This window comes from Notothenia rossii (genome assembly GCF_949606895.1).
Source record: "Notothenia rossii genome assembly, chromosome: 5".
Lineage (NCBI taxonomy): Eukaryota > Metazoa > Chordata > Actinopteri > Perciformes > Nototheniidae > Notothenia > Notothenia rossii.
In genome coordinates this window covers 25,724,763-25,739,247 of record NC_136903.1, presented here as the reverse complement: position 1 = coordinate 25,739,247, position 14,485 = coordinate 25,724,763, and the positions used below count along the sequence as shown (strand labels likewise).

At 39.5% G+C, this 14,485-nt stretch overlaps 2 protein-coding genes across 2 annotated transcripts in view; one reads left to right on the top strand and one right to left on the bottom strand.

Moving 5' to 3' along the window:
- The window catches only part of LOC307039189 (uncharacterized protein), a 69,707-nt gene extending 62,533 nt beyond the window's left edge, over positions 1–7,174 (top strand). The window contains exon 2 of the mRNA XM_079681033.1: positions 6,173–7,174. Within this exon, the coding sequence (XP_079537159.1) occupies positions 6,173–6,981 (809 nt within the window). The 3' untranslated portion in view covers positions 6,982–7,174. The remainder of the gene's footprint in view (positions 1–6,172) is intronic.
- tmtc2b (transmembrane O-mannosyltransferase targeting cadherins 2b) overlaps positions 1–14,485 on the bottom strand; it is a 108,815-nt gene that overhangs the window by 36,054 nt on the left and 58,276 nt on the right. Inside the window, exons 3-4 of the mRNA XM_079681032.1 lie at positions 2,617–3,466; positions 633–747 (exon numbers count right to left, since the gene is read on the bottom strand). Of these exons, the coding sequence (XP_079537158.1) occupies positions 633–747; positions 2,617–3,466 (965 nt within the window). The remainder of the gene's footprint in view (positions 1–632; positions 748–2,616; positions 3,467–14,485) is intronic.

Below are 14,485 nucleotides of genomic sequence, written 5' to 3'. Positions count from 1 at the left end.
TCAGGTTTTCAAAAAATGTGAATGTCTGTAACAGCCGTAACCCAGTAATAACCATCATTAATAAATGATCAATTGAAACTTAAATAACAGTTATTAAACTGTTAACAAACAATTTAATGAAAATATATAATCTTTGCTTTTTACAACTAATATCACTTTTTTGGATAATGTTTTAAAGCGGTATACACACCATTTACATTAACAGTTTGTGTTTATATATATATGTTACAAACTTTAAGATTTACAAGTCATTAGTTATCATTATCAAAAACTTACTATACAGTAGTATATTTGAAAATAATGCAAAATAACAAATCACATCATAACAATCTTTACATTAACAGTCAACATTTTCTAATTCAAGTTAAATGAACAATTGATTCACAATTTACTGATGATGGTTAATATAATGTTAGGTATGAAAAAACATGTGGGGATATTGGAAATGATAACATATATCTCTTTACCAATTTTGCACTTTAAATAATAATAAAATGCTCTGGACGTATTGTAATTGTTTGGATCACTCATTGTTTGGATTGAGAATTCAAAAGTCAGCTTTATGGACAACGCTTTGGTATAGCGCTTTAAGCTCCATAATCCCACATAAACATATAATGGTACAAACTCACAGGTTGTACAGCATGTCGGCCATGTTGCTGCGGTAATAGAGGGCATTTCTGTACGCCTGCTCAGCCTCCTCCATCTCACCCTGGCTCTTCAGGACGTTTCCGAGGTTGCCCCATGCTGACAGGTTACAAAAGAAAAGGTTAATCATACAGAATAAAAAAAGAGCGTTTGTGACAACCTCCTTTGATAACTTTTTCAGAATCTTTAAAAGCTCTTAGATTAAAACAGCAAGGAGGGACATTTCTGTGGCAAGTAATCCGTTTCTTTTGTTATTCTCAGCTCCGTACTGACACGGGTTCAGGGTTTTTTAACCTCTAAGGAGAAAGACATTATGGGTAAAGAGAGATGACGCACAGGGGGAGGTTCCTGCCAAGCACCAGTCATTCCTATTCCTGTGTATGAACAAAAGAAGACCACCACAGTGCTTTTGCAAAGAAAATGGCATTAGAGTTTGAATTGTGGCAACGTACAGGTGGGATGAGACAGCTATGAGCTTTTTAAAAAGCTTTTTCTTTTAGTAAAATAACACATTCATTGTATGTAAGATAGTAGTTGATGGCCATAGCTATGTACATATGTACATAATATAATATAGTATAATATAATATAATTTAATCACCATAATGTACCGACTATGGACTTCCAAATTGACATTTAAGTAAAGATATTACAAAATTATAATAATCCATATCTGAATATATATATATCTGAATATATATATATATATATATATATATATATATATATATAAACATCTTTATTTAGAATATACATACAAATGTATTTCAGAATTTGTTATCTTTTATTATAATTACGATTATTAGTATTTTCCTTTTGTATTTAACTCTTGCCTTTGCTATCTTGTATTTAGAAAAACACCAGATTTTCCCTACTGGGATCAATAAAGGTTTACTTGCATCCCTAAAGTTCCTAGAAAGATCAAATCCAAGCTCTTGCTGCTTTTGTTGACCAGCGTTTAAAATGCTTTAGTAGGAAAATACTTAAAAAATATGCAGAGTGCCTTTAAGCAAGTTATACAAATTATTTTTGGTAAAAATCATAACGTCTGAATTTCTGGAGTTATATTCAGTATAAACAAAGGCAGTTACGAAAAACAACCAAAAAGTACTTAATTCAACAGCGCTTTCAGAATGTATAAAGCATCTTTAGAAGGAAAGAGGTGCTTGGGGAAAAGTAAAGAAGTAAAAAACAATCCAATGAGTGGGTCTGAGTTTGTGCTGGGTTCTGTTCAAATCTCATGTTAGCTGTAATGAATGTGAGTCGGGACATTGCTGCTGCTCTGTTCAGCGGACCGCCTGCCAAAACAAACAGCTGTCACGGCTCAGCTCCGCTCAGAATTTGAAAGGGAAATTAGCTAACACAACGTGTCCCTATTGCCTGGACCCTGCCCTGCTTCCCTGCTCAGCAACTCTCACAACTTTGCTTTGGAGAGGAATGTGTGTGCGATGACCTTGAATGTGAAGGCTATTGAATATTTCATCTGCCGTTGCAAGTGCCAATCAGAGACGGGTGATGGTGCCCTCCCAACTAAGACAGGGCATCTGGTGTCATTAAACAGATTGCATAGGGGGCTTTAAGAAGAAGTGTGATAAAGAGGTTCAACTATTTTGTAGTCCTTGTAAAATCAAGTGTTTTTTTAGGAATAAATGTAGCCTTGATTAGTACAACTTACACCAGTCTAGTTTTACTTCTGAGGCATTGAACTTGTAAGCACTTGTATATTCTGTGGTAAGGCTGAATGACGAAGAGAAGACATTTTGAAGCAGCTTGACTTTGAATAATTCATTGCGGCAGCAGAGAGACAGCATCTAATTCAAATCCTTTCCTAAGAGCTTGTCTACTATCAAAAAAACAAATCATGATGGGGCAAATAAGTTTTCTTGTGGGAAATGTTATAGTAAAAATGTAGCACATGTCAGAGCAGTTTCACCTTTGTGTGGGTCGATTGCAATAAAAGAGCCTTACCTTTAGCAGGATTGACATAAATCCCTGACTTGTAGAGCATCTCCTCATTCTGCCAGTCTTTGTTCCTCAAAACTGTTTTGACACTGAAGAGAAGGACGACGGCAGCGCTGCAGTACACCAACATCGTCCTGAAGGACCTACGTCGCAGACGCACATACAGAGACCTCATCCCCACTGCCACCAGCAAGCAGAAGCCCATGCTGGGGATGTACAGTACTCTCTCTGCTATCACAAACCCTACGTAGAAAAACAAGTTTGTGGCAGGGAGGAAAGGGATGGCCAACAGGCCTATAGAGAACACCACAACATTTTCCGAGGTGGGCAGTGGAGTCCTGCTCTCATAGTGCTTTTTGGTACCATTCTGTGTATTATTATTAATGTGAAAGTCTGTGTGGGAATTGTTTGTATGTTCATGATTGTTATATTGGTAACTGTGTCCATTACTGTTCCCATTTCTGCCATTGGTGTAATGATGCGCTTTGCCGTTCGTCTCCTTGCCCTTAACCGTCTGGTGCGTCCACAGGCTGAACCATGCCAGGAAGAACAATCCAAGGTAGAAGGCTGCTGTGTATAAGTTCCTCCAATCAGCAAGGCGCCTGATCAAAGGCAAGGCGTCCATTGACCAATCAAAACTGAGCATGTCCGGGCAAAGGAGAAGCCAAAAGTTGGCGGCGGGCAGGTAGGAAAAGGTAAGCATCCGGGTGAGGAGCGATGGTGAGTCCGCTGCCGGGTTGTCGGAGTTGGAGAAGTTCGGAGGTTTGTTACCCATCCAGTAGAAGCGGCCGGCCAATAGTACGACTCCCCAGGCAGCCAGCAAAAACACATTCAGCAGCAGGTCGACGTTCTTTCTCTGAAGGACAAAAAAAAATAGAGAAACAATGATCAAACCCTCGCTCCACTGGGAAGGAAAGGAAGAACTCAAATGTACTGAACAAATAAGAATATGAAGCCAGAGTTAGTTTGCTGGCTGGTAGTAATAATTATTTTTGGATAGATACATTTATTCTCACCTGGCTTGCGGATAAGAAATTAATAAAAAAACGCCCGATCTTACATAATTTTAACTCTCAAGACAACAAATATTACTATAGTTCAGCAGCATAAATTAACACAATTAATGTTCAAGGACAATTTTAAAAGTGATTTTTAAGTATAGGCACTGAGATTTTTTATTTTGGTTGCTCTGATCTTTCAGAAAACCTAAAAGGAAAGAACCATTTTGTTAAGTGCCATATTTTTCTTTTTTGTTGTCGACTCTTTAAACCACTGTTTAAGCCAACCAAAAAGAAAAAAAGGCGTGCAAAAAGGATTAAATCCAGAGCATTCACACTGAGTCAATTCATCGATTGTTTATAAATCAAGGAGAACTTACACCATAACTTTCCATTCATGCACACATTTTCCATCTGGGGCCTCCATGGACATATCAAAACAAACACAACTCCATTTCTCATATTACAGACTCGATATTAAACACTTTTCCAAATGTTATGTGGGGACACTTGTGAAATATTTATATTGTGTTTGGTTGTTTAATACTTTGCTGGCGAAGCTTTTAAAAATAACTGGACACATATCCCCTCAAACATGTTCCAACCTAGGACCAACTGACCTTTCTTTTGTGCTCATGTTAGAAATATAACTTTTAAAAATAAGAAGCTTTTTCCCAAAGTCAGCAGCTGATAATGCACAGCAAATTTCCGCATCCTGCAGTATTAACAAGTATTTAGCCTGAAAAACACATAAATATCGGCACATAATTATCAAAGGGCTCAAAACATGATCAATACATGAACTATGCAGTGGTTCCATTAGTCACATCAACAGTCTGAGTCTAAATCAAAGAAAACAAATGTGAACAGTATGTTTTTAACAGTTGATTACCCTGAATTTTAAATATAATTCAACTGAAAAACAAAACAAAACAACAATTATTTAAAAAAAAAATTATTATTATTATTAAATAATTATTTTGATTACGTTGTTTTCGTAATCGTTGCAAGCCATAATTGTATCGCGATTCAAATATGATTAATTGAGCAGCCCTATCATAGTCCTATATTTCTTCTCGGATTAATATATTTTCATTATTTACACTTACACCCAAGGCAACACAGGGCTAACCACATCTTTCTTCATTTTCAAATACAAAGGGGCATGCACGTCTCATTTGTGATCATAATCTTGGTATTGATTTTTTAGACTGTGCTATGTCATTTACAGATTGTATCAGTGTAGAGAGGCTTCAGTAACCTCTGGGGACTTTTGACTGCTTTGTTGTCAGCGTAGGATCCCTGCTAATACAATGGCTGCAGCTCAACACTTACAATATTTGATGTGGTGCAATAGAGGGCTCAAAACAACAGCCTAAAAACACAATTCAATCAAACACAAACTGTTTATATGTTAAGTGTCTACAATGGAAGGTGAAAGAATGCTCATCTTCAAAATTGTTCCTTGTTTTTGTAGCTAAAGAAATGTACCAAACGCACACGTGTGGCCAAACAACAACACAGTGGGGCTGAATATGAGCATACAATATTCATAGTATTTATTGAAAATATTTCACAAAGCTAGCTACTTGTATAAGGTCAGATCTGTCAAGACCTTCGGTGGAGACCTGACAACAACCCGTAGCGTGATAAGCCACTGGGGAAGAATTGGTTTGGTCGCTTGGCAACCAAAGGTCATGGATTCAATCCACATCACCATTTAATTGATCATTAATTGCAGCCACTGTCAGGGTGTTACAGTCAGCTCCTCAATACTTCTAACGAAATAAAGGACACAGTAATGTACTTATATAGTAAGAATATATGGCAGGTAGGAATAATTAGAAAACATATTCAAATGCTTTTATGAAAACTCAATCAAGAGAATAAAAACAAGATGCTCTGTAGGATGCAACCTAATGGGTGAACTTTTTCAACCAGTCAGCCATAATGAATCTACTTAAGCTGGAAACCCACTGTGACAGCGGATGCTCGAACATAAAAACAAAAGACCACAGCTAGGCAATTGAACACAAAGCAATAGAGTGTATGCCAAACAATCATAATGATCCCACCGCTATTAAAAATAAAAACAGGAAAGCAACTCTCCTGTTATCTCCATCAGAACAACCTTCTGGATCCGCACCAGTCTGGTTTCAAGGCAGGTCACTCAACAGAAACTGCTCTCCTTGCTGTCTCTGACGAACTGCACACTGCTAAAGCAGCCTCCCTCTCCTCTGTCATCATCCTTCTGGACCTGTCTGCTGCATTCGACACGGTGAACCATCGGATCCTCCTTCGCACTGTCCAAGAACTTGGAGTTTCAGGCACTGCACTTTCCCTCCTCACCTCATACCTCAACGACCGCACCTACAGGGTTACTTGGAGAGGGTCCGAGTCCGACCCTTGTCAATTAACTACAGGGGTCCCTCAGGGCTCGGTTCTTGGTCCCCTCCTCTTCTCCCTGTACACAAACTCGCTCGGGTCTGTCATTAGTCCGCATGGTTTTTCATACCACTGCTACGCTGACGACACCCAACTAATTCTGTCCTTTCCCCGCTCAGAGACCCAGGTCGTCGCACGCATCTCTGCTTGCCTAGCAGACATCTCTCGGTGGATGTCTGCTCATCACCTCAAGCTCAACCTTGACAAGACTGAACTGCTCTTCCTTCCGGGAAAAGATTGTCCCACTCTTGACCTAACAATCAACATCGGCACCTCTGTTGTTTCCCCGACTCAGACTGCAAGGAATCTGGGTGTGGTCCTAGATAACAAACTGTCCTTCACTGCAAACATCGCTGCTACAACCCGCTGCTGCAGATACACGCTTTACAACATCAGGAGGATACGTCCCCAGCTGACCCAGACATCAGCGCAGATTCTGGTCCAGGCTCTCGTCATCTCACTCCTAGACTACTGCAACTCCCTCCTGGCTGGTCTACCTGCATGTGCCATCCGACCTCTGCAGCTCATCCAGAATGCAGCGGCTCGTCTGGTCTTCAACCTTCCCAAATTCTCCCACACCACACCGCTCCTCCGCTCCCTTCACTGGCTTCCAGTAACTGCTAGAATCCACTTCAAGACACTGGTACTTGCGTACCATGCTGCGAATGGATCTGGCCCTTCCTACATCCAGGACATGGTTAAACCGTACACCCCAGCACGTGCACTCCGCTCTGCATCAGCCAAACAGCTCGCTGCACCCGCACTGCGAGGGGGACCCAAGTTCCCGTCAGCAAAAACACGTGGGTTTGCTATCCTGGCTCCAAAATGGTGGAATGAGCTCCCCATTGAAATCAGGACAGCAGAAAGCTTACACATCTTCCGACGCAAACTGAAAACTCATCTCTTTAGACTCCACTTCGAGCGATAGAATTACTAACAAAGCACTTATATACTAATAAAGGGCTGGCTTTCTAAATGCCAGTTGAGTAGCACTTGAAATGTTTGGCTCTATGAAACCTGATGTACTTATATGATTCTGTTTTCTTAAAGGTTGTATCTTCCTGGTCGAATGCACTTATTGTAAGTCGCTTTGGATAAAAGCGTCAGCTAAATGCAATGTAATGTAATGTAATGGAAAGGTACTACAGTTTTTCTCGATTGCTAACACACATTTTTTTTTTAATTGCTCAGTTTCTCAGAACACTAAACACAATTCACAAAACCACACACTCAAAGTGCAAAACTCCTCATTTCTCCTACTAAGTGAAGAGCTGCACTCAAAACTACATAAACACTTACCAAATGCAAACTTTTGCACTAAATACAACACACTTCATTCATAATACTGGATTGTTTGACCATCCAACCACATACTGCTGAGCATAATCTAAAGCACTTTCATCTTTTATGGGCTATGCTCTGTACATAGAGGTTTCTGCAGAGAAAGATTGCTTGAGTTTACAGAAATACAGTAAATGAAGAAATACAAATGAGTTGTTGAAAAAAATTAAATTGTATTCTAAAATAACATTGTGTAAAATGCATCTCAGCACATATTTACTATGCTTCGGATCTCTCTAAGTGTGATGGCATTGTTTTCCAAAACCAAGTTTGTAACTGCTGCTTCCTTTGCCTCATTGAAAATCCTTAGCCCTCCACCTGCACCTCTTCTTTTCTCAGTCCTTCAGATAAACAACAAAGATCTAGTGGTTGGTCAGTTTCTGTGTTGCATAAAAGTAAGTTTACCACAGTACATTGTGCAGGATTTGTCTACAGTTATAGTGGCAACATGCCAACAATTCAATTACAGTAATGAAGTAAATACGTTTCACACAACAGATATAAGCACTGAAATATCATGAATTATGCAGAGCTAAAAACTGGTAACTACCGGTAACCTTTTTTCAAGTTTAAGTGTCTAAGTGTTTAAGTTTACAAAGGCAACAGTAAATCGGCTTAGATTAGGCTGAGCCCTCTGTCCAGCCTCTCTCATCGTCAAACCATGGTTGATAACATTTCATTTCATTAGAGAGTACTCTTCATCCTCCTCTCACTCTCAGCCCAGCTCTTCCTCTTCCTCTTGCTTCCATGTTGGCTTCCATTGTTGCTGTAACAAAGTACTCACCTGTGGTCTTTTTATAGTGCTAACATCCTGATCGATGAGCCAACAATTATGCTATCAGGTGTTTGGCCAGGTGGAACGTGTTTCTTGATCATTGATCCATGTGTGAGGTATTTTGAATATCAGTGTTTTAAACCAGCTAACACGTGACTTTATGTCAGATTCCTGTGTCTTACGTGGAGAAACTTGTGCAGTGGTTTGCAAAAAGTGCCATGTTGATTTGCAAATTGTGTGAAAAGCTGAAAACTTGTTTAGAGTTTTGGAGATTTGAGCCGATGTTTTGCTCTTTGAGTGTCGGTTAAAATAATATTGCTTTATGTATAATTTTAGTGTGTTAGCAATCGAGAAAAACTGTAACATCTGTAGGTAATAGATACAACTGATAATATAATGAAAGTTCTGAACAACCAAAGGGGGATGTTGTCCTGGTGAAATCCAATATGGATGCTGGAACTTTGCCCAAACAAGAACAAGATTAAAAACAAAAAGCACATGGGACATAAAGCAAAACATGATGTCAAAATGGTCTTGTAAAGAATTAAAATAAATAGGCCCTATTTGTCGAAAAAAAGATAATACTTGCCATGTATCATTTTAACTAGCCATCAGTGACACAAGAATGCTGCATCTACATTCCTGCTGATTGTGGGACAAACACTGAGGCATGCTTTAAACTAATACAAGGATATCCATACAGGCTGGAAGACATACATCTTGTCATACATCTAGTCAAAAATATAGTTCAACACTCCACAGTATCCATTCTTGCTGAGAGTTGAGAAAATGATTGATAACCTATCTTATGTCTGTATGAGAACTATGAAAATGCAGCTAGTAGCTGGTTAGCCTTATTTAGCAAATATATTAGCATTAAAGTATAAAGTATATAAAGTATTATACACCTGTAAAACGACCACAATATTTTTATACTTACGGTTTTGTATGAAGTGGTAAACAAGATGTAATGTGTTTATTTTTGAAAATGCTATGCTAGCTGTTTCCCGTTGTTTCCAGCCTTTGTGCTAAACTAAGCTAGCCCACTCCTACTTGTAGCTTTATATTTTTCAAACAGATACATACAGTAAGTGGAGTCAATCTTCTCATGTAACCCTAAAAGTAAGTTATGTAAAGATACAAATATTTTGTATTGAAGGGGTTTGACATTTCCTGAAATACCAAACCCCTTCAATACAAAATATGTTTACCTTGATTTGTCTGCTTTTCCTGCAAGATTCATGTGAGGACTAAAACAACATATTGAGTGTACTTTTTACTATAATCTAATACACAGAAACAGTAGTTAAACTGAAGTGACTCTCCAAGAATATCATTGCCATGGTCTAACAAATTCTAAAAATCTGTCATCTGAACTCTCCGGATAGAGGTATGGATGGATGGAAGCAGAGTATCCTCTTCAAATCTCCCACACTAAATTTCAATGAGAATTTAAAGCCAATCCCTAAAATCACTGGAGTGGAGAAACGGAGGTCCTGTGGTATCGTTTTTATCCAAGCAAGGTGATCAGAAACTCTTCAAAGGGGTGAAGTGGACTGAAGTGTTCTGTGAGGCTGTTCTTTGTGCAGACTTTGGCAGAGAGGCTTGCTGAGCAGGGTAAAAACATCTCGATCATTGCTTCAGGGAGATCCATCTTGGATTCAAGAGGCTCTTTTTAAAGCGCTCAAGTCTCCTCTCTGGCTAACGCGAGGGCTTACAAAACACCTCCTCAAAGTGAACTGGAAGAAAAGCTTCCTCTATTTTTAGAGCTAACAGGTTATACAAAATTGGATGAGAAATGCAGGGGGCACAGCGCCAACACACTGACCTCCACCGAGTTAATTTCTTTGCTGCTTAGGGCTGATTTGTGAAGTACCTTTGATTTTGCTAAGCAGCTTTGTTCCTGCTGTTTTGCGTCCAGCGTCCGTAGGGCAACGAGTAATGCTTCATGTTTTTCTGCATACACCTTTGAAAGTGCTGACGACAATCTGGCATCGCTCCCAAACATTCTCAAACCTGGCGCGATGACAAACAGATATGTCTTCCTGACTCACCCTCAGACACCACCACCCAAACCACATCCATATGTCTAGGCCGAAGGCTGAGGCGGTATTTTATTTTAATTCTTGTGCTGCACTTCCACACTGAGATTTCACTTTTCTTTGCAGAATTAAGTCTTTGGGCAGTTTTGAGAACACAAAACAATCCTTTCATTGCACCTCAGCACACATTTGAAACCATCTTGGCCTATTTTCTTCAACTGCTCTTGCTTTCTAAGGAAAATAAATGTGAAAGCAAAGAAGTATACAGGCAGCGAGCAAACAGGAAGTACTCGAGAGATGATCTGGAGGACACGTTACTGCAGGGACAACATGAACCCTGAGTCTATTATCTCTTGCATAAACAAACATGTGCAGCCTTCTTAATATGCCTGCGGTTAAAATGTCCACCATTCAAAAGCATAAGTTCATTTACCAGCCAGTGAACAGCTCCCCGGGTGTTATAGCTCCATTATGCAGGAAAACCAAGGCATTCCAGCTTTGTGTCTTTTGTCTACAATCCAGTTTAGTCTGAAATAGGTGGTTTAGTGGTTTTCTTCCCTTTTGTGTTGGAGGCACAATCAGTTTAGAATTGAAACAATTTAGCTTTTATAAGCTATGCATGTGAATAAAATATCCTTGGAGATGAAATGCAAAACAGGGCCAATTACGGAATCCCTATCGGGGCCTGTGCCTGCCCTTTTTTCTTCTACACTTTGATTAGGATGAATTGACTGAGAAGAAAAAACTTGATCTAAAACGTTTTTTTTAACATCGCTTTGGTGTTGTGAAAGAAGGTTTGTGGCAAAAGAAAGTAGAAAGAGTTCAGGGAGAAATGTAATGAATTGCTGGTACACATAGGCTTTTTTGCATAATTGGCTGATGCACACCAGACAATTTTTCAAGAACAATCCATCACAGACAGGACACATTTAACTAGCCCATCAAACTGCAACGACGTGATTGGCTCACACTCCAACGAACACCTCTGAGAAAATCCTGTGAAAGAAGAAGTGGCATGTCTGAACTAGCCCCCCTCTTCACCATTACTGAGATCAATTGTCTGCACAGGGCCTTTCATCAAGATCCTGCTTCACATTGATAGACTTGTAATGGAAGTGAAAATGAGCTCAGGTTACCAATTAGAGAGTCTAACAATCTTTAAAGTCTTCAGACACATACACATCTACGGAAAGCTCAATTTTGGTCTGAACACCAAATCCCCTAAAAAGTCTTCATAAATCATTCTTCAGGTTTGATGGATGGATTTTACACTTTGTCCTTGTTCCTTGACCGCTGGACTGACTAATCGAGCTTTCAGTTGATGAACCACAATTCCCCCATCTATCTGTTCTTCTTCTTATCAGCTGCAGCTGTTGTGATCCCCTCCTCTGAGACAGAAAAGAACCTTTGGTTGTAAAAACCTGATTGTTAGCAGCCAAGACAAGATAAGAGCCCGACTATTGCACTTCCTAACAACGTGTTATGGATTACCAACAGCTGGCTCATGTTTTCAAAGTGTGATTAAGCTGATGCCTGACAATTTGCTCTCACACACTGTTAGCGGCTGCATTTAGTTTGGAACAATTTCACAGCTGTTTATGCTACAGTAGAATAACAGAAATGAATTTGAAAATATTTTACAAATTTGGCTCAATTTAGAAACTGAAAAATGTGTTTGTTAGTCTATAAAAGCTACCTTTAATTTTACCATACAGATAGAAATGGAAACAATTGCATAACATGTGTGAGTAGCAATGAGTTTCGATACATTTAAAGTTGAAAGGTGAGATAATTTGCCTCAGCTAACACCCAGAAATATATATGTCTTTATCTTTATTTTCCACAATCTGCTGTGTAACCAGCAGTGCGAACACATCATACCTTGACTCATCTCGAGGCACATGCAATAAAGTTCACATTCCTCAATTTGTCATACAGCTCAGATAAGCTACATCAGTGCTGGCATGGCTTTAAGATGGATAACCCTCAATAAATGACTGTGTGAGGTGCGGTGTATAGTTTACTTAAAGGCAAGAGGACAACTGCTTGATTGTGGGCCGCATGGTGCGAAAGCTCATGGAGTCAAACCCCGTGGCGGACCTGCTTTGCAATGCTCATGATCAAAGCGTTTAACCCGTGTGAACCCATCAGAAAACCAACAGAGTCAGCTGGTCCCACTGGCCGACGGACAGAGCACAGAGATAGGAGAGGGAGAAACAGCAAAACCCTAGAAAATGGTCAGTGAAATCCATTGGAGATTTAACCAAAAAAAGATCTTTATTGCCCGTGAGACACTAAAGTTAGATTCTTTAAAAACTTGGTGAGGGAGATAAAAGTGAGACCTCACAGGATGTAAAACAAAGTTGGAAAGACACCATTAAAGGCACCGCACAACATTATTTGGTGCTGGATGGAAAACCACAGGTCATGGTTTCCGTGTTGATTGTGCAACAAGTTATTGTTGTAATGTATTACTGCCCATCTCCAAAGTCCCACTGTGTTATAGTTTGAATTTCAACAAAAGACGAAAGCAAATAAATCTAAGTAAGAACCTTTCCGACCATAATCACACGCCAGCTCATGATGTCTCTCTTGGTCAGTTTTTATTAACCATAATCATTGAACCAACACAGGATCCATTTCTTGTGAGACCTTCACTCAACATTCCAGCATGCTCACTCCATCTCACTTTAAACAAGCTTATTTGAGATGTCTTAATCACTCAAAACACAAAATGTCTTCTTTTCATGCTGAAGCCAGATGATCCTTCTTTATGGGTCAGGAAGGGTCTCCCCATCCCTGTGCCACAATCAGAGTACATTTATTTTGTCATCAGTGGCAATCAGGCATCCATAGATCCACAACGGCATAGGAAAACATATCTCATTCTGTCAACGAGAGGGTGTCTCTGGAGGGGATGAAATTTGAGTTTAAAAAGAGATTTGTGTTATAGGTAGGCAGGAGGATGAAGGGGGCCGAGGTTAGGAACATAAACAGCTAATCAATGGAAAATCCCAAATGTTGCCAAGTTCTCAGTGGTTACTGAAACTTGAGTTGATAAAATGTATGAAAAAACAACAAAACGTCTCACTATATTTTCCAAAAGTCCCAGTTTTCTCTCTTGAAGTAAAGCCCAGACAATACAACAACTCTAAATGAATACTCAAAACAAACTGAAGTCATAATCGAAAAAGGCAAAAGCACCAAAAGCACTAAACAATAAGGACATAATGACAATGGAAGACTTAAAACCTTTAACATTTCATATGAGATATTTATTGAGTGAAACCACAGTAACGGTTTGAAAAATAAACTGACTTTTCCTTATTTTCGAGTTTACGTTTCCCGTATTTATTTGTACTGCGTGGGCCAACTAAACTGTGTGACCACCGCGGCATATTAGCTGTGACAAGATGCTGATTCAAGCTCTACAGAGGGGGATGAAATGTGGGTTAGAAGGAAGTACCGGAAAAATGTACTGTTACTGAGTTGTATCCATTCTTGATTAGTCTTGTCCATACATGGATTCCCAGTCATTACTAAGCATTTTGGAAGATCAGAGCCATTGTATTGCAGGGTTTAGAGAAGCGGGAAGCCAATTCTGAATAGCATGAATGAGACACACAAAGCCAGAGCTGGGGTCCAAAGCTTAGCAGATAAACTGTCTGAGAAATGTCAGATGTGGATGTCAAGTAGCTCTCTGGTGTTACGTTACAGATGACCACCACTCAGTGACAGCATGCCATTTGTTGCAGTTAAACTTTATACTGGCTAGTAACAAGTAAGGGGAGTTCAGGAAACATAACAACTTGTGTTGTTGGTGGAAGACAAACAGCAGAAGCCAACATCAACCATAAAGAACCCAAGGTTCATTGTCGAGTTGTAGCGTTCCACGTTCAACCAATGGAACATCTTGTTTTTCCACAGACAAATGAAAGGCATTCTGAGGATGACGTGAATCTCTCTGTGAGGAAAAAGCCTACAGACACAATGAAAAGAGTTAAAGCCTGACTGAAAACTATCTGCTCAGCACCAAACAGCACACAGATAGAGTAAGTGGATATCCGTACACTGAATGGAGCACTTAGGAGGTAAGAGCCAAATGTTTATGAGTTGGCAGTGACCACAAATTGAGCTAAACGAGAATGAATATTGGACCTACATTAGAGAGGTTGCCAGAAACACAACTCCAAATGTGTTATGTCATTTTGTAAATGATGCTTCTATTTAGAGAAACATAGATGATAATGCGGGATATGCTTGCGGTGGCAACA